The sequence below is a fragment of the Rhineura floridana genome, chromosome 2 (genome assembly GCF_030035675.1).
Source record: "Rhineura floridana isolate rRhiFlo1 chromosome 2, rRhiFlo1.hap2, whole genome shotgun sequence".
In the NCBI taxonomy this organism is placed as follows: domain Eukaryota; kingdom Metazoa; phylum Chordata; class Lepidosauria; order Squamata; family Rhineuridae; genus Rhineura; species Rhineura floridana.
In genome coordinates this window covers 129,990,701-130,018,412 of record NC_084481.1, presented here as the reverse complement: position 1 = coordinate 130,018,412, position 27,712 = coordinate 129,990,701, and the positions used below count along the sequence as shown (strand labels likewise).

At 44.4% G+C, this 27,712-nt stretch overlaps 1 protein-coding gene across 7 annotated transcripts; it reads right to left on the bottom strand.

Moving 5' to 3' along the window:
• Positions 1 to 1,785: 1,785 nt before the first annotated feature.
• PAX6 (paired box 6) lies at positions 1,786 to 27,241 on the bottom strand. Of its 7 annotated transcripts, none has more exons than XM_061613127.1 (11): positions 27,232 to 27,241; positions 21,316 to 21,446; positions 20,362 to 20,403; positions 20,052 to 20,267; positions 18,962 to 19,127; positions 9,335 to 9,493; positions 8,482 to 8,564; positions 7,658 to 7,808; positions 7,402 to 7,517; positions 2,717 to 2,867; positions 1,786 to 1,871 (listed from the first exon to the last, which is right to left on the bottom strand). In XM_061613127.1, the coding sequence occupies exons 1-11, from the start codon at positions 27,239 to 27,241 to the stop codon at positions 1,786 to 1,788; spliced, it is 1,311 nt and encodes a 436-aa protein (XP_061469111.1). The 7 variants fall into 7 exon arrangements, with proteins under 7 accessions (XP_061469111.1, XP_061469113.1, XP_061469115.1 ...); XM_061613129.1 differs by having other exon boundaries at positions 20,160 to 20,267; XM_061613131.1 differs by having other exon boundaries at positions 20,253 to 20,267.
• Between the last annotated feature and the right edge of the window lie 471 nt (positions 27,242 to 27,712).

Genomic DNA, 27,712 nt, shown 5'->3' with positions numbered 1-27,712 from the left:
AGTAACAGCTGGGCCCCAGTGAATCTCCTCCATAGATGTGGGAATGTTTATATTTAGATGCCAGTGACTAAAGGCCTTCGGCTTTCACTAGCCAGTCACAGTTTGCATTGTTGTTGCCTGTTTATTTCTCTTGCCTCATTATTTCTTGACATGCATCTCTCCACCCTCGCCCACACTCATGCAAAGTACATTGAAATATTAACCAGTTTATACATTCACTGGAAAATTACGCTCAGAATGTGCTTTGTGAATGTACATAGAGAGGTCATTTCCTTAGAGAGCTTTGAATTTGTTATGAACGCACCCAGTTTAACAATTTTTTTAAAAAAGTCTGAGGCTGCAATCTTGCAGTCAAATATTCCTGGTTAATCCTATTTGATGTGAACTGGATTTATTTGAAAATAAATGGTTTTAGGACTGCACCCTCATTGAAATAAGTAGAAAATGCTAATCCTTTCTATAAATCCACATTTATCCAGTATGATTCAAAATGCCCACCTTCCTTTAAAAGGTAGGTAGATTTTTCCCTGTTAAACAACCCTTTCCTTACATACACTTCTGTGCAACAGGAAAATGTTTTCTTTCTATATCTATTACATACAGAGACTTTCATACATAGCTCTGATATTCCATCAATCTGTTAACTTTTTGGCTGAGATTCCAAACCAAGCTATAAATGTATAAAATTGATTTCTTGAGGAATGTCAATATTTAAAAACAGAAAGTAATGGCAAAATAAGACTTGTCTTTAGAAAAAAATGTTGAAACCTAACAAGGAAAAAAATTGGCCACACCACACTATAAGGTTAAAAAGAAAATAGTATAATAAAGGAAATACAAAGGCTTTGGCATGGTTTTTACAATCAACAATGGTTCATTTTGATATGTCGTTGTGAACAAAACACTTAAGTTTAAAACTCTTGCAAGCACTTTTAATTGATTAGGAATGAATTCTAGATGCACAAAAATGATTGGACTGTGAACAGTAGTACAACTTTAGCTAAGAACAATTAACTTTTGCTGACGAAAAAGGAAATGTTTGATGCATGAAAATGTGTATAAAACATCTATAGAATATTATTGTCAAATATAAATGAAATTAACTTTATTATAGAAATCATTCTGGGAGATTTCTAGGGAAGACAAATACTTACATTTTGACATAAAACAAATTGGATTATATCGAAAACAATCTACCCCTTTCCTATCAAACTTTTCTTCTTTGAAGTTATCTCTTAATTCTTTGTTTGCACATGAGCATCATCTGTTAATAACCTTTGGAAATCCCAACAGATTTTTTTTTACAGAAATCTATTGTGTATTTTTCCAGGTTGAATTATATGCAATGGAATGATACAAACTTGGAGCATCAGTCTGACATTTATGAACAGACTGGTAGAAGTATTCGATATAGCTTGATAAAACTCTTAATTTGTGGCAAAGCTTATTGATCATGGCTTCCTTTAAAAAAAAAAAAAACAACTTCATGACCAACACAAAAGCAAACATCCATTCAGTCTACATTGTTCTTTTTTCATTATAACATACAAATGCCCATTTACAAATAATACACCAAAATGAATAAAAGTTTGGATACCAAAATGAAGATTTGTTCCAACTGATATAATGCCTTCAGTATACAAAGGTCCATGTTAAAGGTCCATGTGTTATGTCATAGGGCACAGTTGCAGCACAGAAGTACTTTGAAAGCCATTCTTCTTTTAGAAAATACAGCTGAACATCCAACTGTTGTCCATATAGCCATTTACAAAATCAACACATGGTTTACTGTAATCTTGGCCAATATTGAGACATATCAGGTTCACTGCCGGGAACTTGAACAGGAACTGACACTCCAGGGGAAATAAGACCTTTAAAAAGAAGAAGGAGATTATACATACATACACACGTGTGCACACATGGACACAGATACACACACTCAGCTTCTCTGTAAGGACTAAAAAAAGGAGAGCTTTCTTATAAGAACTCTGTTCTTCTATGAGAACTGTAAATTTGTCAAATATAGCTTTACTTGAAGACATACTTGAAATATTTTCAGAAAACTTTGCAAGAAATTTCTGCTAAATTAGCTGAAGCTCTACTAAATATGTCAAGGATTTCTTCTTTTGTTCAATCATTTCCTAATTTTAGGAAATCACTGTACTAACCATCTGAAAATACGTTAGAAAATACTTTTTTGCCCCACTCCTTTTAATCAAATCAAATTTTAATTTCAAATTGTAATAGTATATTTTATAATTATGTTCTATTATTATTATCATCATCATCATCATCATCATCCTGCCCTTTCTCCCAAAGGAGTCCAGGTGCCAAACATACTAACAATCCAACAATTAAAATATCTAATACCATCTAAAAATAATTCCAAGATAGATGCAGATTCATCCAGAAGTGTTGAGATGAGGAGATATATATTAGAATGAACAAACAATGCACTAATCATTCATTCATTCATTTAAGTGAATTCATTCCCCCCAAATAGGGCATGAAAGGATTTTCCATTTTAGATATGAAGACTCAAACCACTACATTCAGGTAACTAATGTCAGGGCAGAGTTTTTAACCAATAGCTAGCCATAATCTTTGGACAGAAAATTAGTAATAACTTTCTGAATAAATGTTTCAGAACATTTAGATTGGCAGGAAAAACAATTCATTTAAATTATATTTGACAAAGAAACTAATGGATGCTTACCTGTTGAAGTGGTGCCAGAGGTGCCCATTGGCTGGCTGTTCATATGTGTCTGCATGTGAGGAGGGGTATATGTATCATAGCTCCTCCCATTTACTGACGGACTTGTGGGCAGCATGCAAGAGTAAGAGGAAGTCTGGCTGGGTACTGGGGGCTGAAAGAACAAAGCAATATTTGTGAATTTTACTTCTTTTATTACTTATTATAATCAAATACATACTGCTTTTTCTGAGCACTGATAAGTTCCACTCCCATCTAACCTCACCAGATTTGTGCACTTTCAGAGCAATCACTAGGCTGGGCAGAGCACCCATGCTTAGAAACATTAACTATGGATTGGGTTATGATTTAGTTTACATCTGAATGTATCTTTAGGACATTCAACATTGAGACAGCTCTTAGAGATGACAATTTCAATTATATTCTCAGAGTCAGTAGGAATCATCCATCTTATTTGCAGCAGGAAACCAGGTCAGTATTCCAATCTACATGCCTTATAGTGAGCACCCAAAGTGAAAACATTTTCTCCCTGGGTTTTATTCACAGTCTTATCCATAAGCCTCCGACAATTTGGTGTACCATTTGGGAATCACTTATGAGGAATATAAATAAGGGTGTGTATTGAAGACATATCACTGAAGACAAATTTTACTCATAAGTCGTTCTCACTTTATGACTATGTAACTGTTTAGTCCTTAGATCCCAGTCCAGTACCTAGATCAGCAAATGTGTTAGGATTTAAACTGGTTTGTCACCTTGAGGAGCAGCAACTTTAAACTAAATATTTCATCTTGGCTTGATTTTCTAGTTGTTTACGTATATTTATTCAGAATGGCGCAGCTATAACAGACCTATTGGTTAACTATAATCATTTTCAACCCACATAATTTATCTCATTTATTTATCCCCAAATTGTTCAGTCACCGTTAACTCGTTAGAATTTGGGTTGAGATATTAAAAAAAGCTAAAAGTTAATTTGGTTCCTAAATCCCTTTACTATTCATTGCAATTTTGATATCTTTCTAAACTCTCTATTCTCTGTTTCCTTTGAAAATACTGGCTTTACATTTTTACACTAATAAGAGTGCTGCATCTTCCTCTACAATGAACATACAATGAAGATAACAATTGTCTTTATTTTAGGAATATTGTTTTGCTTATACAATGAATGCCAGGTTCTTGAAGGAGGTATTTTGAGACATTCAGTATTTATCTTTTATCCAGAATTCATCTTTGTTATACTGTATTTGATTACCTTGGAACTCTTGTCAGACATGCTCAGATTCCCACACCAATTATCCTAGGTTCAACTAACATACATTTTCCAACCTGATATGCAACTCCAAGCCAACTGAATGACCATCACAAACCCCTCCCCAGCATTTGTCCATTACAATGTGTCATTACACTAACTTCAGTTCTAAATTCAAGGGTCACTCCTAATACCTCTCACTCTGTGTGAATAGCTTTTAATTTCCTCTAGAACATCTATACTACTATATACTGTTCTACTATAGCCAGCTCTACTGCAATTCTACTATGGTTTGCCTTCACCAAGATCTGGCCTGAAGCAGTTGTAACAGTCAATGCTTCAATCAAAGCCATGGAATACCTATAGCTTCAGTATCTTCCTATGAGCTCCATTGCATGCACACAATAATGATTTGAGCCCTAGAGTTGTATTCTTTTCCTCAGCCAGTTAGTTATCCACATGCTTACAAGCATGAGGGTTGGCAGCTCTATTCATTTGAACATAGCTATTTAGAACTGCAGGTGCTGTTCACATCCTCCTTCCCCCTTGGGTATTTCTAGGGTGCCAATAGCCACAGTGTCTCATCAGCCAAGGTGTAATCCTGCTAGCATTTTAATCAGCTTTTTCTCCTCACCAATGCTATACTAATGAGTTTCTCTGGTTGGATACATTTTTCTTAAACAGATATTTTCATTTTACCCCACTGAAACTTTTGCTTTATTAATTCAAATCTATGAGCACCAATTATCTGTAACCACACATCTCTTGCACAATTTTATCAAATCCTTTATTTCTCTTCTCCAATCCAGACTTTTACATTCAAGGTTTGGAAAACTCTTCCCAGTTCTTGCCTGCCTAACTATCATGTTTCGTTGCAATGGCCCTTTTATTTTAGGTCAGTCTACAACTTTTAAATCAGTGGGTTGTATGTTGTCCTATTCATTGAAGGCTACTTGGAGGAGAAGGGAGATGATTTTTTTGTAAATTCCATCACTCCCTTGAACCACTTTCTGTATTATCCCAGAGGGCCTCCAACCATCTTGGGGATATACATAGGAAAGGTGAAATCACAAAACACCCTCACCTTCCATTCACAAAAATCTCTGCTGGAGCAGAGTGCCTTCCATGAACAAAAGGACAGCATCATATTTGAGCCTTTAAAGAAGAATAGCCCGTATAAAGTGCATTCTGACACTTTAGATGCCCAGATTCAGTCAAAATCACATGTGAAGTAATGGGGAAAATAGTTTTATACTCCAAGCTGAACATATTGGTCTTAATTCACAGAAAGTTAGTTGCACTTTAGTTCTGTTGAAGTCAATCAATCAATCTATAACAAGACATTTTAATCTGATATATCATGCATATGCAAAGAGATCCACAAAATTTCTGCACAATGCATCAGCCTCATATAAAGAACTCTCATTCCTATTGAAATCAAGGAGACAATGAATCACAACTGACTGAAATTCCATTTCAAGGATGGCCAACTGTAAGTGGTCAGGACCAATAGCCACAATTCAATACAGATGTAAAGCATGTTTTATTCTGCATTGGACTGTATCCTTTAGGTCTGTTGATTGCCTTGTAAAGTGTACAGGATCAGGATGCCAGTCATACAGCCCTATGGGAAAATTCCCATGAATTTCCTGAATGTTTGGAATACACTCTTTGGCTCTAATTTTCCTGTTACTCCAGCAAGTTTGCCTCTTTCAGGTCAGAGTACTATTAAACATGCCTATTTACCAGCAGCAAAACACCCATGAATAATGACAAATTTGTCTTTTAGATGCCTCATAGCATATGCAGTTGGGGTCATAAGAGCTCCTAGATATGGTCCCATTCTTCTAATTAATATTAAACAATCAATTACAGATTAAATTAATCTGGATTAATCACTACCACATTTTTATATATTAACAATCACAGAATGACGCTACAGCCTAAGCAAGCATTTTAAAAAAGGGAGGGAGATCTCTACTTCTGAGCTAATAAACAAGGCTAAAGGGCATGAGAGGATGTCTAAACTGTCCCTGAACACTGCTTTTAGGAATTAGAAGCAATGCCCAGCTCTGCTCTCACACAGCAAAAAGCTGGTTGTGGATAGGACTTAGACAACTCTCCCAGCAAAAAAGGGACCAAGATTATGATAATCAGTAGTGGGGAGGCCACTACCCAGAAACTGAGAGCAAAGCCACTTTCTTAGCAATTTACAGGCATCTTGCCCAGTGTCCATTTTATTTTAAGATACTGCATGTCTGGGTTTGAAAATCTTAATATTGCACTAATACAGGACCATTTTTATTGTACATGGAAATACCCAAAAAATGGTGCTAAAAGTGTTCTTAGCCATTACTTTTATTTACCTTTTCCACATTTCAGTCTCAAGCACTACAGTTTTTACTTTGCTGGTGTTCACAAAGGTCCCTATGACAGTGAATTGCCCAAGGCCACCCAGTAAGCATCACATTGAGCAGAGTTTTAAACCACACAAACCAGTGATGCTGTCAGGACTGGAGACGGGGAGGCAGAGTTTTAAACCACACAAACCAGTGATGCTGTCAGGACTGGAGACGGGGAGGGGGTAGAGCCCCAGTCAGCAGAATGAGCAGGAAGGCCCACAAAAATGCACCAGGGCTGGCTTACAACATATTGAAGTAATGAATATTAACATCTAAAGGTGTGCAGTGGGGTGGGGAACCATTCACTTCGAAAATTTAGAAGACCATTCATTCTAAAATTACCTAACTTGTACAACTGATAACCACAGCACCACTTTTTATGAAGCAGTTTTATACATTGACCACATGAATTACACCTCTGTAATAAGCAAGACCATCCAGTAGAAGCCACTCAATTTGTGCATCCCTGGGAAAGCTCAGAAGTACATGATTATACTATTAAAGGGCAGATCTTTGGAGTATGCCATTTGTAGATTGCTGCCTCGCTCCTTCTGGGGCCACATACTCAAGAGCACATTACACAGATGAATTGTTCTTGAAATACCCTTTTCATCTATCATAATCAAGGTGGTTAAAACTTGGCAAAAGGATGTTTCAACACATGTTTATGGATCAAGTGGAGCTCCTGACCAACATTACAGACTGTAAGCATAAAACCAGACACTGAGAGTTACTCCAGATTAATTAGCCCAAGGATGAGATCTTGGTAAGTGGCTCAGACTTCTCCATTTGTAACATAATTCTCCACAAGGTTCCATACAGACTTTACAGATTTGAAGACCTAGTGATGGTGTGATACACAAATCCCCTTGACCTTTGTGAACTTCCCCTTTTGGCCTGGAATTGATATTCTCCCCGCAAACATCAAAAGAGCAAGTTTCTTCCCAGTAATCACTCAGCTCAGACAGAAAAAGAGGGGGGGGGGGAGGGAGGGAGAGAGAGAGAGAGAGAGCATATTAGTGGATTATACTTACTTGCATAGGCAGGTTGTTAGCCATTGTGAAGCTAGGCATGGGTGGCAAAGCACTGTATGTGTTTGTTAGCGCGGTGTCTGTTCTGCCCAGCATTGAACCTGATGTGAAAGAGGAAACTATAATAGAATAGATAGGTAGACAGGATGGATGTATTAGTTTACGCTTCAATCTGATGATTGTATTACTTTACAGAGTGTTCTGTTCCATTGCCCCAAAGCGTGATTGACTGATCAATACATTTCTTAAAGCATATTACCAGGTGTTGTGGGTTGTGGGATCGGTTGGTAGACACTCGTGCTAAAACTACTGCTGATGGGAATGTGACTGGGGGTGTTGCTGGCTTGTCTTCTCTGATTCCTTAGTTTCTCTTCCCGTCTCCATTTTGCCCTCCTATTCGAAAACCACACCTGCAAAAACAAGATCTTTCCCATTAGTAAAGTGAAAATAGGGTGGGGTCCTATAATGTATCATCCAGAGAAAATAACTCTCTGCTTCTCTAGAGCTGCTAATGTGAAGCCTCTATAAAGATGGAGCTTCATTCAATCCTATGACTTTTTCATGTATTTTTTATTTATTTATTTATTAAGAAAAATGACTGAGAATAAACAACTGATATACAAGGTTACCTGCGTGTGAGATTGCTTTCCCACACAGGCAGAGTGGATGCCCATCTACTATACATCTGCATACATATCTGGATCTAGGTGAGATCTGGATGAAACTACTAGCTTGCAACTGTTGGAGGAGGCTCGTTCCTATCTGCATCCATGGCAAGGGCCTTAGCTCGGTAGCAGAGCATCTGCTTGGCATGCAGAAGGTCCCAGGTTCAACCCCAGCATCTCCAGGTAGAGATTGGAAAGACCTCTGTCTGAAACCCTGGAGAGTTGCTGCTTGTCGTCATAGACAACACTGAACTAAATGGACCAATGGCCTGTCTCAGTGTACGGCAGCTCCCTGAGTTCCTATGCATGGTGCAGGCTAATAGTTTAGTTGGACGTTACATATTTTGCCTTGAAAATGTCAATGAACAGAGTGAGTGAGGATGGAAGGAAGGAAAATATGATATCGTCACATGAATACCTGTATTCTTGCTTCAGGCAAGTCTATTTTGGCAGCTAGTCTCTCTCTGGCAAACACATCAGGATAATGAGTTCTCTCAAATTCTGGTAGCAAGGAAACATTATGGAATTAGTCTTAAAAATAGATGTCAGAAAGAACCACCACTTCTTACTTTCAGCTGGCTGTATATGTCCAAGTGCACTTTATGCTTTAAATCTTTCAAGAGGAATATTTCCACAAAAGTGTTCATATGATTTTGTTTAAAGGGGGAGATGTCATTGTTCAATGCTCACATGCATATACATGCCCTTCCTGTATCATGCAATTAATACTGAACTACGCAATTAAAGATTGCATCCAGGAGTAGATTGTGAAGAAATTCCTCTGTGTTTTTAGAACACCTCAACATATTAAAAACTAGAACACCCCTTTTCTATGCTAACATTTGAACATGAGTAAGTTAATTCTATTTTAAGCAAAGCATTTGAAATCCAGGCCCATAAGCAGAGGTGTATCAAAGCAGCAGAAATTCAACCATCCTTTGGGGGCAACTGAGTTGACGCCAGAACAAGATCTGCAGCCTTGGTGCACTGAAAGCATATAAAGTAACCTGAGAAAAGGAAGAGGACAACTGCAGTTGGGAGACCTTGTAGCCTGCCCACACTGTCTCTTTTGGAGCATTTGGGTTGCCAGTTTAAAAAGCTTTTATCATCACCATCTCCAAGCACTTAAGAGATGCTATAGGAAGGGAAACCATTTGAGATCTTTATCGACAGACATCAACGTCTTTGTTTAGAACTTGTCAGAAAGTGCCAGAAGAGAACAGAGAACAGGATGCCCTTCCTTGTTTCACACTCTTGCACATGCAAAATACCTTTCTCAAGCGCTTCAATTTGTTCTTGGGTAAAGGAGGTCCGATTTCTTTGTAGTTTCCTTTTCAGCTGAAGTCTCATCTGGGCCTCGTCTGAATCTTCTCCATTTGAACTGATGGAATTGGTGTTTTCACCCCCTCCTTCTTGTTGAGGGCAGCCATCTGCAACATAAAGAGGAGGCAATCCTAAGAAAGACCAGGTTGAGCTGATATGTTACATCAAACCAAGTCAGCCATGTCTGAGGACATCCGTTCTTCATCATGCTCCAATAACAGTAATTCATCTGTTTGTTCGGGGGTGAGATGGGACCTCATTGGAAATTGTATGATAAGCTTCTTATAGATCAATTCATTTATCAGTAAACCAAAAAATATTTGGACTGAAGTCAATGCACATTCTGATCCAAAACATGTTGCCTAATACTTCTGAAGTATATATGTCTCATTAAAATTACCCACAATTTACTTGCACATAGTAATTTTGATCCAGTTTCTGTTGTGGGACATGGAGTTTTTATACCCAAAGGAGGTGCACAAAGTGGACACTTAAGCCAAAAGGCACAGTGAAATCTAGGCATGGGCTGGTTTCCAGACCCTGAATGTACATGGCAGCACGTGTGGAGTTTCAGACTGAAATAGATATGATAGGACTGGGGTACTGGAAGTCCCAGTACTTTAGTTTAAACAGTTTGCAGATTAGGATGTGAGCCTGCAGTCCTTGGTCAATACTGAAGTACATGGACTCCTCTGAGATGAAATCACTTATCGATCTGGAAATCTTGGGTGGGATTGTGATGGCAGAAAAGAGGATTTCTCTCCCCTCCCCCGCAATACAGAGGAATCCAAAGTAGTATGGAACAAAGCACAAATTAGTATATAACAATGAGGGACATAAATCATGTTTGAATAAAGAAGGATTTCCCCAGCTTTTCCCCACTGTATGAACCAAGAATGAATAATACATTCTAATTCTAATAATATAAGACATCCCTTCTCACCCCCACCCAAATATAACTATCCTAAAAAATATTTCAAGTGAATATGGGTATAACTTTTCAGAAATACCCTGCAAAAGATCCTTTCTGTGTGGAATTTATTTACCTATTGCTACATTTAAAATAGTGATGTTCAGGATTTCAGATTATCTATAATCAGTAATTCCTATCTAATCAATTAGATGTTGATAGGTTTGCAGAAAATGCTATTAAGAAACCAAACCAAGCTTGTAATCTTTTAAAAAAATATTTATCTAGTTTTGATTTGAATTCTGCACAGTCAATTTCATTTTAAAGGTTGTGAATTTAGAAGTGCCTGCATTGTTCTGCAGTTTTATTCAACTATTGTATGAGTGTGCATTGCCTTGACACCTATTACAGAGCACAGCTGTAATTATATCATCACCAAGAACAGGCTATAATTGCTGAAAATGGAATTTTATATTTAGATAAAAGGACTGTCCATTCTTTGTAATGTGTTGCACCAGAGAAAAGTAAGATTTCTTTAAAAATTTTAACATGTAATTTTAAAAAGAAATAGTAGCGAGTTCGCTAAGTAGCTAAATATGCTATTCTGCAGCTGAGCGCCTGGCATATCATTTAAGTGGTACATTTTTAATTAGGGCATTTCCACCACTTTTAATGTAATTTCTATCATTAAACAAGATAAAGTTTTATTGTTTTCACATTGCTGCTGGAGGTAAAGATATGCTCGTGGTCTAGCTGTCTTTCAAAGTGTCTGCAGACACTGAAGGAATAGGGAAGGAGGGGGAGGGGTTTTTTTTTTACAAAAGGAATGGACATTTCAGTAGAGGCAAAGGAGAAGTTGTCAGTAAATTAACTCTCCTTTTCCTTTCACAGTATAATTCAGAGTGGTTTTCATGTTGCTAAATAAAAAATAGAGTAAGGGATTCTTTTGATTCTAGTGTTCTGGGCTAGGGAGGAAGAGAAGGAGACAAGTTATGCCATAAAATCAATTAACAACTTTTCTGTCTTCTAAGCCTGGAAAAATATATTTGTGGGAAATCAACTTTAAAGTAATATAGTTTATAATCAGCTCACAATGGGGCCCAGCCTTCAAAGCCTAAAGAGAATTGTGACAGGATCTGGTCGGGATCTTTTCAAACACTTTGAAATGTTTTAAAACCCCAACTTTCTCCTCCATTTAAACAGTTGGATTCATCTCCAGTGGTCACCATATGGGCGTTTGGAGATCTATTGAGATGACCACCAACACTTGAATAGAGAGGGGGCTGCTTTTCACCAGGACACAATGCCAGCAGAGTAAGGGAAACTATTAAACTCTTGGGGCAAGGAGGAGGGTTGGCAAACTTTCGTGGGCAGAATTTTGAGGACACAATCAGCCAGGCCCAACAAAAGGATTCTCTTGAGGCGTGCAGTGGCCCACATTGTATCACAAGGATCCCAGTCAACAGACTTTTCAGTGAAGTATGTTAACCTTTAGGCACTACTATCATTAATCACTGTCCCTGGGCTGGGCTCCTCAATGCTATTTAGGATTAAAAAAAAAACTTTCTATAGGAACTGAGGAAGAAAGAACACCCCTAAACTGGTGAATAGGCCAGTTCCATACACTGAGCCTGTTTACTCAACACCAGGGGAAAAAAGGGGGGGGTGTAGAGGAGAGAACTACTTAGCTAAAATTAGATAAGCTTCAACTAGCAGAGAAGAGTCCAAGACAAGGGCCTTGTTTTTATTTACTAACTGAAGTTAGGCACTGATTTCTTAAGTGTTTTCAGAGTGAGGACACCACTACCTTCATATTCTGGAAGTCCTCAGCATTAAAAAAAAAAAAGTTGCAGACAGCTCAGATCTTGACCCCTGCTTACTCTGCATTTTCTAAGCAAGGCTGACTGGATCTCAGCCTTATAATGCACATTGCAAGTAGGTCTGGGTGCTTGAGCACAACACACACAAACACGTGTTGCCTCAGTTATTTATGCATAGCCAGTGTCAGTGTAAAATGGACAGGGGCCCGATCCTTTCCTGGATGCCATTCACATATTTTAATTGGGGGGGTGACCACACTGTATGCATATACCACTCATCACCGATGTGATACCCTTGGGCTTTATACTCCGTGTACTCCAAAGCAGTTAAGATGGAGTGCTTGGATTCAGGCAAATTTACGTGGAGAACATCAACACAAGATGAATTTCCTGCCCTGACATCACTGCCCATTAAGCAGGCAACTCTATGCACATTTTGCATGAGATCAAATCACAAAGTTCCAACGTTAGACAGGGGTCAAAATCGCCTACAGTCGTTGGAAATTCCTAATGTATGATGCATCTAGAACCCATAGGATAAAATATCTGAAATGCGTGCACTGCATCTTAACCAGCTTTGGGATCCGGCTGTCCACAAACAAGAGTAAATGTGAGCCAACATAATAGGGAGTAAGCCCTGTTGAGCTCAACGGGACTTAATTCTGAGTAGACATCCTTAGGATCACGCTACACCATTCTCCAGTCAAACCCTTATAAATCAGGCTTCTGGCAAATTGGATGAAAAGGCGTTTAGTCCAACTGAATGTCTATATGATAAAAAAAAATAATTAAAAATACTGAAAGAAGAAAACCAAAATCCGTCTTAATCGGTTTGTGCTTAGGGCATCAGGTCAACAAGTCCCACAGAAGGGAAAGGATCAACTAAAACCCAAAGCCTCCGGCTTAATCGGGATTTTGGGATTCAGCTACTTTGGAACGGTGGCCCAAGGATGTAGTTTAAAAAGGGCCCAGCCGTTCCATATCTTTCCGGTTCGAGACCACTCCCTTCCACTGCCCCCCATCTCTTGGGGGAGATGGCAGCGGTGGGCGAGGGCGCGAGTTTGCCCGAGGGAAGGCCGACCCTTCCCCTCCCTCGTCGGCGCGCGAATGTGTTTGCGCGCGTGCGCCTGCTGCTTCCCCGGCCCAGGTAGTGACCGGGCCTCCCGGCAAGATAGCGAGGGTGATCCCAGTGGCTGTGCCGCCGCCTCCTTCACGCACGGCCAAGGCAGCTGCGGGCGAAGCAACGGCAGGCGCCCTTCCCAAGTGGATCAAACCAAAACCCAGATTCAAATCGAGAAAGGGGGTGGTGTGTCATCCTCTCCTTTCGCAAGGCGAAAATGGCCCAAATGGCAGGTTTTTTTCAGGTCCGGGAGAATATTTATTTATTTATTTATTATTTGATTTATATCCCGCCCTTCCTCCCAGCAAGAGCCCAGGGCGGCAATTTGAAATTTGAAAACACAACGGAAAGAAGGGGGGCGGAAACTCCAGGGGGGGGGCTCATCCATCCTCCAGCCCTTCTAAAGACCGCAAAGGCAGCAATCCAGCTCTACCACCATCAGTGGCAACGCTCCCATTGACTTCAACAAGATGTCGACTGCGCTCTCACTCAAGAGCTCTTCGGTTTCTTCGAGTAGCGTTTGTGGCAACCTTTGAGCTTTTTTTCATTCTTCTGTAAGTCCCTTTCCCCCTCTCCCCTCGGCCTCCCAACCCCCAACAGTGTCTGTTTAAACTATATAAACTTTTGATCTGGAAACACAGATGTGTTTTTTTTTAAAAAAAGATATTAAAAAAGGAAAAATGGAAAGAAATGCCAGACATTTAAGATATCTTTCTTTCTTTTTAAAAGGAGACTTTTAAAGAGAGAGAGAGAGAGAGAGAGAGAGAAGCCTATAAAGGAATGAACTCAATAGCCCGTTCCACCTTCCAGACCTAATCCGTAAGAAAGCGACTGAATATGCTGTCCCTATTATCCTATAGCTAGACCATCTGACGCTGGGTATAGGATTTGTTTTCCAGGAAAGAAAAAAAGGGGGGGATAAAAGACGCTGGGAAATAAAATCATTCCTTAGTTTCTTAGTGTCTTAATCAGTGAGGCGGAAAACTAGCAGAGAAAAAAAGAAAGAAAGAAAGATAGCAAACCGATTGCGGCACTTTTCAGCTGTGGAGCTGGGATCAAAACATTGTAGCATCTGTTGAAAGAGAAAGTGTCTAAATCCTATAGAAGGCTTTAGTCTTATAAGGAGGGGCGAGAGGAGGCGGAGGGGGGGGAGATAAGAAACAGTGTCTCGGTGATCCCTAAAACCGCTAAATCACTGGAGAATTTCTCCCGGATAGAGATGTCTCTTTTTGTTCTGTCAGCCCTCATGTAGCCATTATTTTATTCACTGCTGCATGGCGTTTATCAGATTGAGACCATATTTGTCCCCCTCTGAGACCTAACCCTTGCCTGATGGTTGTGGAGTAATGGACTCTTAAAATCCAGGGACGCAAGACGCAGCCCTGCAAGGGGGGGACAGTCGAGCCCGGCCTGAATATTCCAGGGCCAAGCCATTTGATTAATTTTCATTTCCTGATGCAAAAGCTTTAAGTGTGTCTCTCTCCCACCCCCGCACCAAGGGCTCCGCGTCCCCCCCCCACTTTCCTCTTCCAGTTTTGAGTCTGACTCATGGCCAATAATAAAGTGGCATTCCCCCCCCAAGATTTCTTCCCATTCATTTGTTTTAACTACATGGCAACTGGTGATTAATGGGGGTGTCTTTGAAACCCTGGCGCCCCAATCGCAACCACGTTAACTGGAAACGTGGGGCTGACTTCCATGTAAATATGCTTCAGGGAGAACAGCTGAATATGCTCTACGGGGAAGGATCCAGCCGACGTGAAATACTTGTAAGACTGAAATCCTGTGGATGTTTACTTGGAAGCAAGCCTTGCGGTACAAAACGGGGCTTTCTTCTGAGTAAATGTCTCGCGTTCAGGCACCAGCTCTCGCGGATATAAATCGGGCAGATATAATTGTGTGCCTCATCTCCCATTGAAAATAGTGAGACTTACAAGTGCAGAACAGGGACTGAATCGTCCCACCACCACCCCTCAGGATCCTGACCCGAGTCAAACGCTTTCAGAACCCAGCAAAGGAAGCCAACAGGAAACTATAAGAAAACTCTATGGACCCAGCGCCCCGATCTCGGGACTGGCTCAGCCCTAAATCATGCCCTGTTCCGCACCGCTTCATGCTGAACACCAAATCTCTCCGCACGTTTTCCGTACGAGAAGGCGTGTGCCTATGGTTTTGTAAACTTTAAAGAACCAGATGGTGCTGTTTCGGGTACTGTCTGGGTATAAACGGCGATCGGAGAAAAGGAACGTCGAGGCTGTGTCTTTACGGAGATGGTGTCACGCCAGATTCTCCAATGATTTCTACACTACAACAGACCTCACTTTCTTTAAAACCAACACCAAGGCAGCGGCACCACCGCCAGGTTAAAGAAGATTTGGATCTTTAAAATAAATAAATGTGTTTGGATGAAATGACCCTCAGTTTAGATGCTACAGTGAGGGATTTCAAGTAGACTGTCAACACAAAGGCACGGACCTGTGTGTGTATCGGATAGAATATTTACCCCCCCAAAGGGGGGTGAAGTATTAGAATGTAATTTTCCGATAGCCAAAGAGAGTTCTATTTAGCCTGGGTAGCTTCGCAGATGTTCCTACGCTTTGGTTTCCAACAATGATCAGCCTTCGTGGAATATCCACAACTCACCACTCAATTAAAGCAAAAAAAAAAATATGCCAGCATCCCGTGGTCAGGCTCTCTTTTCTCTCTGAGGAGATCTGAGGTGCCTGGAATCCTAGTAACTCCCAACTCTCTCAGATTTCCGCGATCTGTAGGCTATGGAATCTATTTGTATAATCTCCTTATTTAGGATTGTGGTTTGTGCGTTGTGGCCAGCCATAAAACAAGACGAGCTAGGGAGAGCTAATCTGCCCCGATGTGCTAACCCGGATCCTAACAGCAAGTCCCCTTCATCTAGGAGGATAAGATTGCCATCCTTAGACATACTTGCTAGGAAGTAAGGAGGCAGTTCCACGCAAATTTACTTGGGAGTAACGGACCTCTTAGCTCCGTGGGACTGACCAAGAGGCGGGCTGCAAATCCCATTGACTCCATTCTTCGCAGGGGCTGTTTAGGGCAGTGGCCCGAGACACGGATCCTTACATAGGTAATCTTAAAAACGTATCCTTAGAAATCCTGTGGATTTCAGTTAAACGTGCTTCCCGGTAATGCTTACTTTTGCAACTAGAGGCTCACTTTGGGCATGTTTTATTTACCTCATTTTGATCTTTTTCCGGGAAATGTGTTTAACATTGGGGCACTATCTGCCCGAGATTACAGCTCGTTTAGACGTCTAGTTCGTGGACATCGGTGGAGTTTAACCGCCAACGAAAATTAGCACAACTCAGCCGGGAACGCTTCCGGTGCAAGACCCTTTGAAGAGCATGGGGCTGCCCTGGCGCTCATCCTAATTTATTTCGAGGTGGATCGTGTCCAGTGCGTTTAGCGTCCTAGCACAAAAGGAGGGAGGGTATCGCTATGTAGACTCCCAGCTTTATTAGTCCCAGTTACAAAAAAAAGCCGATTTAGCCTCTGTGACTTTCAGGCTGATTTGAATTGGCTGAAATCCAAGCTCTGTAAATGCTCTGTAGGCATTTCTCTCCGCCTGGAGGTCCATCTGTACTATATGTAACTGTCTATGGAGTCATACAGGTACAGCCAAACCATGGAGAAGCTGACTCCGTTGGATGGAGTTATGCAGACCAGGCGGACGTCTAGCCTTCGGCACCGTTTAGGCACCATCCCTCTTTCCCCCACACCCGCATTTTCAAGCAAAGGGCAGGCACAGGCTCCAGAGGCTCCTGCCGCCTGCCTCACTGGGACTGAAGGGCGCCCATCCATGCTTGGCTTTGTTTTAAAAGGCATGCCCGTTATTCCACGACATGGCAGCCATAAGGAACTTTCAAGAGCTCGGAGTGGCTACTGTTGATGGAAATCCCTTCTACATTCCAGGTTTGGAATAGCCACGAAAACGTCTTAAAGACTAAGGTAGAGAAGCGGCATGGAGTCCGTGGCTCAGAGCCCATGGGCACCTTAGGAAGTGGGCACTGCCCCATGACAGCTCATGCCACAGTAAACAGTTTTGAAGGTAGCGCAAGGCTCTGGACGTTTGTTGTCGTTGTTACACCAGACTAACGCCCCTCTCTCTTTGGCAGAGGCCAGCAACGCCGGGTCTTAATGACCTGGGTGCCTGATCAGGTCTCCCTAACCCTTCCCTAGCCAATTACAATGCCTCCTCCTACTCCCACCTCCTACACCGGGGGTACACCTACCCAGACCACCATTCCGAGCACACACCGGAAAGGATGGCCCACTAAAATCAGTGAGGCTCCCGGTCTCCTCTAGCCCCCTGCATTCTTCCTCCCCAATGGGAGATCGGGGAGTTGGGACGGTAATAGGATGGCCCAAAGCTCTCATCTTTCCAGGGTCCCTCCTAGAACGCTCCCTTCTCTTAAAACTGACATGTCTAATTGGCAAGCGGTGCCATATCGTGTCCAGAGGTCTCCTGTGGAACATTTCTGCAGCTGTCTCCTTCAACTAGACGCTTATTCATGTCGCCTTAATGAGAAACAAAACGATCTCTAATGAGCAATTACATAGCGACAGAATTGTTCCCATAACAAATTCTTGCGTGTGACAGAAACATCCTTTGTACTAGATATTCCGCATATTGTTGCTGATTTCTCTCTCTCTTTCTCGCCTTAACCCCCTTTTCGGGATGAAAACAAAAATCGGGTTGTTTGGTCGACACCTCTCCGGCTGACCACAGCGAGGGAAAGGTCTAGTGCCCGAGGAAGGGCCGCCTTGAGAAAGGCAGACAAGAAGCATCTCCAGGAGCCCAACATTCCCCTTCGCCTTCCCATTAATCTCTGGCCATTCCCTACCACAAACATCTATTCAGCTTCAGCCTAAACAGTGGCCCAGGTTGGCGAAGTTGGAGCCCGTCTAGTTTAGGAGCGAATTAGCCCCTGGAGACGGGGCAGGCCAAGGAGAAACAAATCCAAAACCGACTCCAGACTGGGGTTTGTCACGCTAAAAATGAGCAGGCGCACACACTGGAGAAAAACGGATCAACCCACTTCTCCTCCGCTTTCCTCACAAAGGCTACATTTTTGTCCTCCCTGCCTCATAGGCGCCGCCGCCCCGCGCCCCAAACAAGGAAAGAGAAGAAACGCCAAGACACGCCGTGATGGAAACCAACCAGCTAATCAGAGCTGTTAGAAACCGGGAGCCCCTCGTCCATCACTCGAGATGCCTCCGACTCATCGGCACATAATTTGTCAATTACCCTTAAAACGCAATCTGAGACAAGGAGGGTGGCGCTTTGTAAAACTGACTGTATTAAAAAGGCCTTTTCGGGGTGGGCGGAGCGTTCCTGAGCCTGGATATGCCCGCGTCCGCCTAGGGATTGCCGATACAAGGTCCTACCGGAAAGGATGGGATTCTGGGAAGGGGCTTGACAGAAAAAGGGGCTGCCTTTTGCAAACGCCTCTCCGACCTGTCACGCTCCTGTTCACACGACACGCCGCCCACCGATGCCCATCGGTTGGCGTCCGAAACAGAGAGGCGGAGGGAAAGCGTGAGAGGGAGGCGGAGTCACAAGGCGGGCAACGGTGTCGAGTGTTGCCACGTTGGACTTTGATGGGTCGTTAGAGAAATCGGATTGATCAGGGCGGGGGGGGGAGGAAGAGGAGGGAGGAGGCTCGGGTCTCCCCTCTCTCCTTCTTACCTTGCGTCGGCTGTCCTGGCACTGATGTCCCCGGGTACCAGCCAGGTCTCGTGCCCCAAGTCCCGGTCTGCCCGTTCAGCATTCTCAGCTTGTCATACATTCCATCTGCACCCATCTGTTGCTTTTCGCTAGCCAGGTTGCGGAGGACTCTGTTGATCGAAGACACCTGAAAGGGAAGCGACAGTCAACCCAACAGCAGCAGCGAGAGGAGTCACCTTTGAAGCGAAGCGATTTACAACAGGGGAGCCGTCCTCCCCCTCCCAACCATGGAGCATCTCGAATGTCTTGCAGCGAGAGGCAGAAGGCGGGCGTGAAAGAGCAGAAATATTTCAGCCCCAAATACATATTTACAAGGAAATCATTGGGAGTCGCTGCCACAAACCCTTTTGCTCCAGTGCAGCCCCTCTGACTGCAATAGGACTACTCTGTAGTAAATGGGCTGTGGAAACTGCAACGTGAGGGTGCCATCTCCAAAGGGCTCGCTTGTTCAGGGCCAAGGATTGAAAGGCGGCGACCTTCCACTGACAGAGGTGGGATTCGTTTCCCAGCGAAGGTGCTGAGAACCGGCGGGTGTCAGGCAGCAATCCCCTGAAAACCATTTATGGTTTCAGGCCCAGTGGGTTGGGTTCAGTGGTGATCCTTCTTCAGCAGAATTAGTCCTATGAGAGATGTACAACCTAGACAGAAACGCCCTTCGTTTTCATCCTAGAAATCAATGTCAGGATGAAATTCAAACCAGCCCGACTACATTGTTTCCTTCTGGTTTTCGGGTGGATCCCATTCATAATTTGCCCACATTTCCCCCCCACCTTGGCCCCACCGCCCTCTTAGTGGATTCCTATTGAGCCTTCAAAACCAACCTTAATTTTCGGAACCCTTTTAGCTCAAAACCAAGGCTGAGATTTCGTTTTTGGAAAGGCACCCCATGAGTCCTGCATGCCAAATTTTGCCCCATTGCAATGGCGGGGGGGGGGAGAGGAGGAGGGGCTTCTTAGCCATCCGTTGAAGATTAGAGAGAAGGGGGAACAAGCTACAGGTCTCCTGGTATTGTTCTAGGTCAGAGAGAAAAAGGATTTCTTGATGAACTTACGCTGGGTATATTATCGTTGGTACAGACCCCCTCCGAAAGTAATCTGTCTCGGATCTCCCAAGCAAAGATGGAGGGGCACTCCCGTTTATACTGCGCTATTTTGCTTACAACTTCTGGAGTCGCTACTCTCGGTTTGCTACCTCCGATTGCCCGCGGTCGGATGGAGCCAGTTTCGTAATACCTCCCCAGAATTTTACTCACACAGCCATTCGACACCTGCATCAGGGAAGCGGACAGAAAATCACATTATTAATAATTTCAAGACAAAAATAAAATTGTTTAAGTATGCATTAAACAATGACAAGCTTACGTTTTGATTGTCCAGCACTTGGACTTTTGCATCTGCATGGGTCTATAACACAAAAATATACCTTAAATGGTATGAGAACTTACTTAGAGAGGTTTTCTTTTCTTTTCTTTCTTTAAAAAAAAGTACATTTGTGGCCCTACACTCTAAAAAGGTGAGATTTTTGTTGAAAACCCACTTCAAGGGAGAGGGAAGGGGAGAAAAACTGGAGAAAAATGTCAGATACTGGAAGGCAGGTTACTCTAGACATCATCGGGTCAGTTTTCAAAATATTCAAATTTTGGGAAGGTTGAAGGTGTGGGTGGATTATAAAAATGGGATTATGCTGTATCCCTAAGCCAAATCCCCGGCCAAATCGTTTTCTCAGGAGCCTCCAGTGGTAAACAGGCAGCAGTTTGAAAGGAAAAACCAGAGTTACTTATTGTTTCTTCATATTGCTTAATATATCTCAGCATGCAGCAACTATAAGGACATAGAAGTGGGGGAGAGGACATTTGAACACCCCTGACCTAGACCCGCTTGCTTGGAAAGAAGGTCCCTAACCATCAGCGAGACTCCCTTCCCAAGAAGCCTGTTTAGGATGGGACCATCCAGGGATTGCATCGCTCAGTTCATTCCAGGCAACTAATATTCGAAAGCAACGTTACTGTATTATCATATGGAAATAAGGCATATCAAGTCGTGGAGCAGCCATTTGTTTAAGAAATATATATATACAAAGAGAGAGAGAGAGAGAGAGAGAGAGATTGATCCCCATGATTTAGAGAAGCAGATTGATTGATGGTGATGATGATGATTTTTATTATTTTATCTCTCACACACACCCCATAGGCTGGAGAGGGAAGGTTGCAATTACGGACAGCCCTTTCCCCAGAACAGGTTTGTTTGTTTGTTTGTTTTCCCCAATCCAGGTTGGCCAAAGCTGTCTGGAACTGGGGAGGCTACCCGCATTTTCACCTGCAGGATTCGGGAGATGTCACACGGCCGAGCCCCGCTGTGGGCGAGTTCCACGATTTTCTGTCTGGTTGAATCTGGCAGCGGCCGACCGTTGACAAACACACCGCCGAGCTGGTTCACGCCGCTGTGACCTGCAAGGTGGGGGCAGGAAAACAGGGACAATGGAAGCCTCGGCTACCTGAGGAGTACCTGGGACACGCAGGCGCCCTTCTCCCCGGCCAGGATGCCGCGAGGGAGGCAGGGGAAGGGGAAGGGGTCGGGAGAGGGAAAGCAACGCCCAGAGGCGTTTGGGGCAGAGAAAAGTCCCGCTTGGCGCTGGAGAGCCACTGAAGAAACAGTCCGGGAGAGGAGGTGGTTCTTCTCACGGATATTAGATAGAGAGATTTTCACACACACACACCCCGAGGCCAAAGCAGTGCAGACCTAGAACAGCAAAAGTTGCCGCTCTTACGCCAATTGCCACCTCTTGACCAGCTGCAAGTCATTTTACGTACAGGAAGGTTACATGATCATCAAAGGAAAGCTCAGCAAGCCCCCACAAGGACTGTCTCCACCCCGAATCGGTCTCTCTCTCCCCGCCCCCCCAGCCCCGCCCCGCTCTTCGCCACCCCCCATTCTAAGCAGAACGCTGACTCCTCTCTGAGGATCCATTCAGGGTCCCAGCTCTGCCTCTCAGCCCAGAAGAGCAACATTTGGTTACACACTTTCGCTCTGAGACATCCTTTCAGCCGACTTGGCACCAGCCAGCAGGGAAGGGCAGCAGCCGGCTTGGGGAGAGAGGATGGGGGCGGGGTGGAGAGAAAGCGTCCCTTCTCTTGCAGTGGGCGGCGGTGGAGGGGGGCGGGTGGGATGGAAGCTTCTCAAGCCCCCTGTGCTTGGATCCAAAGCCGCCTAGAGTTACTGAGCTCTCGACCAGCGTCTCAGCTCCAGAGAAGGTCCACTTTTCCCCCCTCCCCCTCCCTTTCCCTCTCCTCCCTCCAAACCTGCCTGGATCTGAAACTAACTAAGCCAACAGCCGCCTCCTGTGCTCCTTCTCTCTTAGCCCCCCCCCCATTTATCTTCGAGAAAAGAACGGGAAGGGAAAAGGGATTATTATTATTATTATTATTATTAAAGAAATCGGAATGGTCTGTTCTGAGCTTTGCAACCGTCGCTAAGTATCCTTCCCAGCTACAGCTCACGTGGCCAAAAGCAAAGCGAATGGATTTTAAAAAATATGGTTCGCAAAGAACCCCCAACCTGCAGCTTTAGGCTCTGGAGGCAAAAGGCTCCCTGGAGAAGGTCTGGGCTCTTCCTTCCTCTGTGTGTGTCTCTGTTCTGCTCGCCTTCTCTCCTTGGAGCCTCCTGCTAAATTGACTCCAGGAGCCTCAGCTTCTTAGCAATAAATAAGCTCCAAATACAGAAGAGGGGGAAAATATGATGAGTCTCTCTGACATTTGTCTTTAAAATAAAACTATCTGCACGTCAAGTTTGAGCTTAATTTCTGGAAATAGGCGGAAGTCGCCCTGGATCATGCATGGAAGGCTAATTGAAAAGATCAGTTGGAGCGCTTGTGGCAGACATGTCACTTTATGACAGTGCTCCGCTTTTGAAAATTGCATCGTCACGACAAACAGGAGCATGATAAAAACGACCCTTTCTGTCCGGATTTGGGTATCACTCCGACGAGATTAAACTCTACAGGTTTCCCCTTCGAGGAGAAGCGATTTTTCAAGGTAGCCGCGGGGCCAGTATGGACACAACCGAGGGGGCGCGCTACTTCTCCGATGAATCCGAAGTGACACGCGGTTTGGAGAGCGATGAGGGGGGAGGGGAGGAGTGGGGGGAGAGAGACTTGAACGTACAAGCTTCTAGAGAACCGACCAACCTGTGTGATTATAAAGGGGAGGGGAGGAAATTCAGGGTAGAGATAGCGTCTCTCTGCCTCTCTGATGGACCTGCTCATCTCCCCACTATATGAAGCGGGGTGGGGGGGTGGGTGGAAGAAAGCTTCCATCCCCTGGTCCTGGAGGTGGGGCGTGAAATACCCCCTGGTAATCCCCCATCACTAGTCGAGGGTATTTATAGCTGGGCTCAGGCCACACCCCTTGCTCCCTCTCCTTCTCCCATTCCCCAATTGCCTTGGATGGTGTAGAATCTGGGTCGCCTACTCTCCACTTGCACAGGGGCCCGATCCCGACAAAGTAAAGGACTTCTCCAACGCATCGTTTATCAAAGTGTGTGCAGGGGGCAGCTGAGCACGTGCGTCAGTCTTTCCCATCCAAACCAATGGGACCTGCCAGACGTTTCTCCGTGGCTGTTCTGCAGGGCGTTCCTTGGCCCTGGAGATCCGCGAGCCAAACACCCCTCTTTCTCGCGCTCTCTCCCGCTCGCTCACACAGGCCTGCGGAGAGGAGGCCATTTGCCCGCGGCCCCGACAGAGCTGTCTCTTGCCCCTGCCTCTATGTGACAACGCAGCATGCCAACTCCAGAGTTCCGCGGAGAAAAAGGTTAAGCCTTAATCAATGCCTTAATTTCCCTGGAGAGCGGAGACAGTTCGAGCCCAGTGGCAATAATTATGCGCCTCGTCTTCTAGGGCGAGGCTTCTCATAGGAAAACATATGGTGTCAATTTAGATGCTCGGCACCAGAGACGCCCAGGAGTTCTTCACACAAAGCCTGGAGAGCTTGCCGCGACCTTTACACAAAATGCACCCGAGTAGGATCTCTTCGCTCCGCTTTTGCCAGGGGTGGAGGTGGGGAGAGAGAGCGGGAGAGCGTAAAGGCCAGAGTCAAGGCATCTCGCCCTTCTCAGAACACCCTTGCTGTGCGCGTCAAGGCCAAGGGGAGGATTGCTGGGCCGCCGCGTCCCTTTCCTGAACGTCGCGAAGCCTCGGGAAGCCATCGCTTTTCAGAGGGAATAGGGTAAGCTCCCAAGCGAAGAAAACAAGAGTCCAGGCCTTCCCAGTCCGGAAAGGGTTACGATCAGAAAGCCACGTCTCGCCAGGGCCGAAAGGATCTCATCCCACAGACCGCAGCTGGAATGCGCCCTCGATCCCCACAACCCGCCAATACGCTTACAGGCTTAGAAATCCCTCCCACGGATTCGCACTAGTCAGCTTCGGCGACGATCCTTGGGAGAACACGGCACTGAGATCAGCCGGGGCCTAGGCAAGCAGACGCTGCAGCTATCCTAAATCTGCACAGGTTTGCCTCAGGAGTCCACGCCATGGATTTCAAGGAGACTGGCGGGCCCGGTTACATGCATGCTTACTCGGAAGAAAGCTCCATGGATTTACCCCCAAGTAAAGAGAGTGGCAGCTAAAGAAACCCAAAGAGATCTCGAAAGTCTCGAATTCTGTACAGAGGTGGCAAGAGTTACATCCCAAAATAGGTAAAGGTGTCCCCGCACTTGTAGTGCGAGTCGTTTCCGACTCTTAGGGTGACGTTTTGCGACGTTTACTAGGCAGACCGTATATATGGGGTGGGATTGCCAGTTCCTTCCCTGGCCTTTCTTTACCCCCCAGCATATGCGGGGTACTCATTTTACCGACCACGGATGGATGAGCTCAACACGATCACATGGAAGGAGCATTTTCTAGAAAACAAGGGCAGGCTTCAACCAAACGGAGGAGCTTTTCAGTCCCCCCAGGAGAGACTTAAACACGTGCTTAAACTCTCCCGCAGGATCTAGGGGACTTCAAAGTGCATCCCTTAGGCTGGATTGTTGCCTCGCCCTCCCGATCTCTCTGCACACATGAAAATCCGTGAGACAACTTCCCAATAAAGGTCAGCGGAACGGCGGTTGCTCTGCTCAGCCGGCGCCCTAAATACATATATTGGGAAGTTTCGTAGATTTCATTTCCACGAACACTCTGAGCTCGGCTGAAATCAGAGGAGTTGCTTCTTCGGGCTTCGCTTGCAAAACCCGACAAGCTTTCTGAGAAGGAATTGTTTATTTCCGAGTTTCAAAGCAATTAACACTCGCCCACAGTGGGCTGATCCACTGTGGGCATTATCTAGCTCCGCTAAACACAGAGGGGGCTGGAAGTGGGAGGATCGCGCCCAGGTTTTGGAAATAAGTCCCGTGGTTTCTCGTGGAATCTACTTCCCAATAAGTGCGCTTTGTGAGAGGCTGCTTACTCCTCCTTGTCCCAGGTCACTAGGGATTCCCTCCTGGGAGTGGGGAGATTATGGTTGGAAGAAAGCGCCTACCTAGGGTATTCCTCACACGAAGACTGGCCAAAATAAGTCCTCCCGGAAGTAAATTCTATTGCAATCAAAGGGCCCTTCTTCCGGCCAAGTACATTAATTTAGCATTCAAGCGCACGAGTCCATAACGAAGCCACTAAGCGGCCGCTGCCAACTGGGCCTGCTAGACAACACGATTGAAATGGACAAAATCTCTCGCATAATTCCAAGCCGCTCTCCTCGCTAAGGCTGGTTGATCCAGCTCCGCGCCTCTAAAGAAGAGTTCCCAAACCAATCCAAAACCCCAAACCACCACAGGCATCCCATATTTGCTCAGCCAAGGACTTCAGTCTTGATCGTTTAGACATTGGCTCTCTACAAATCTCCACATTCCTCAAGCCAGCAGAATACAGAATAGGGTTAGCGACCTGGGGACTTTTCTTTAGGCGTTTGCAGCTTGCTTGGCGAATGTGTGTGTGCAGCAAAGGGAAGATTACTTTAAAAAAATATTTCTTTAAAAAAAAAAAGTCCGATTGAGGCATAGGTAATTCCAGTCAGATATCGCCTAGAGATTCCGAACAGATTGGAACTGATTGCGTGAAACAACCTCAGTAACAGACGCGACTCTTCTTTCAGTCCTGGCATGGTGACCCTCGGTTGCCCTGCCTTTCTGGACGGTGCTGGGATTTATTATGTCAACATACCCGAACTGTGAAGTTTTGGGGGCTCTTCCAATCTCTCTGCTTTGCCAGAGAAATCTAACAGGGTGGATCTTTCAGTATCCATCCCGCAGTCCTAAACACGCTGGCACAAATCCGATCGATTTTAATGAGTCTCGCTTCCAGGTATATATATAAAAAGCTGCATTTTCGCAGGGAGACATTAAACTGGGTTGCATCCTTAAAGAACTTTCCCGATACCACCCGGATTTGTTTCCCTTGCACCACAAAAAGCTACCCCATTATTGTCACCCCACGCACAATTCAGTGGATCCCCGTTTGCGCTGGGTTAAAATCCCTCTAATTCCATCTGCCTTTCGCCCCAAGACATCCCAAATCTATACAGGCTTCTCTGCGCAAAACATTTAGATCACCGAGATTCCATCGCCGTGAGATCTTGAGTCTGGGGGGAGTCAACACAAAAGAAGGCCAAAGGAAACGCCAGATCATGCCTTCCCTTTCCCTCACATTCAGAGGATTTTTCTCACCCCCCCCAAAAAAAAACACTCACAAAGATCCGATTTATTCCAATGGCTGCAGATCCGATCCATGAGCAGTTGGATTCTAGAGTGGTCAATTCCACACTCAATTGGGTGGCCAATCCAGTCAGACGCCATCCACAAAGCAGCTCGCAAGGCCTCCAGTCCTCCTCAGCACAGTTACTTGGAAGTAAGTCCCACTGAACTGGAATGGCACTTAGGTCCCTCCAAGTAAGGATGCTTCGGATCTCAGCCTCAGAAATATCCAAAGGACGGAGTTGCTGCACCATCTCGGGTTCCATGATCTACAAACTTAATCTCCTAGGCAAAGGACTGAAAAGGCAATCACCAACCACTGAGCGTTGTAACTCTCCTGGCTTCACCCCCACTACCTTTTCCAGAAAGAACCACTTCTAGTATGATTAGTATTTTGAAAATGTGAAACTCTATACCTTCCCCGCTCCCACCTCTTTACACAAACTCTACCAGTCCCAATACAGCGACATTCTTAAGCCCGCATAGTCGTGAAATAGAGGAAGAATCACTTACTGTTTTGCATGGTGAACTGATGGAGCAAGATCCCACGTGGCTCGCTTATAGGATTCTATTAGTAATAAAATAGGCTTTAATCAGGGGAGGGAAACGCACTAGCAGTTCAACTTTACTTAATGTTCACGTCCCCGAGGTATCACTGGTTCTATTGACCTCCCAACTGATGTATAACCCTTCCAACCCTAAAGCCTATAACAGCAAACCTCGAAACGTTTCAATTTAGCATACAAGCAGTTTTTTTAAAACAAGCGTGGCCTTCTCAGCACAGTGGCCCGCGAGTGAGAGAGAAATCAGGGCTCCTTAACCCTCTAAGGAAATGTATACCGAATCGGACTGGTAACTATGTGGCCATCCAGAAAGAGAAAAAGAAAAAGGGCCTTCAAACTTGCCTGATTTATGAGTGGACTCTCCAATCACACAATTTAACGACTCATACATCTGCGTGGCGCTCGTTAAAGTTTTCCGGCTAGGATGGAAA

Coding starts and splice junctions, on each gene's coding strand:
- PAX6 (XM_061613126.1), bottom strand. Junction 20,268..20,361: donor AAGTGCTGGACAATCAAAAC/GTAAGCTTGTCA, acceptor TCCCTGATGCAG/GTGTCGAATGGCTGTGTGAG. Junction 7,809..8,481: donor TGCCTGAAGCAAGAATACAG/GTATTCATGTGA, acceptor TTGTTTTTGCAG/GTGTGGTTTTCGAATAGGAG.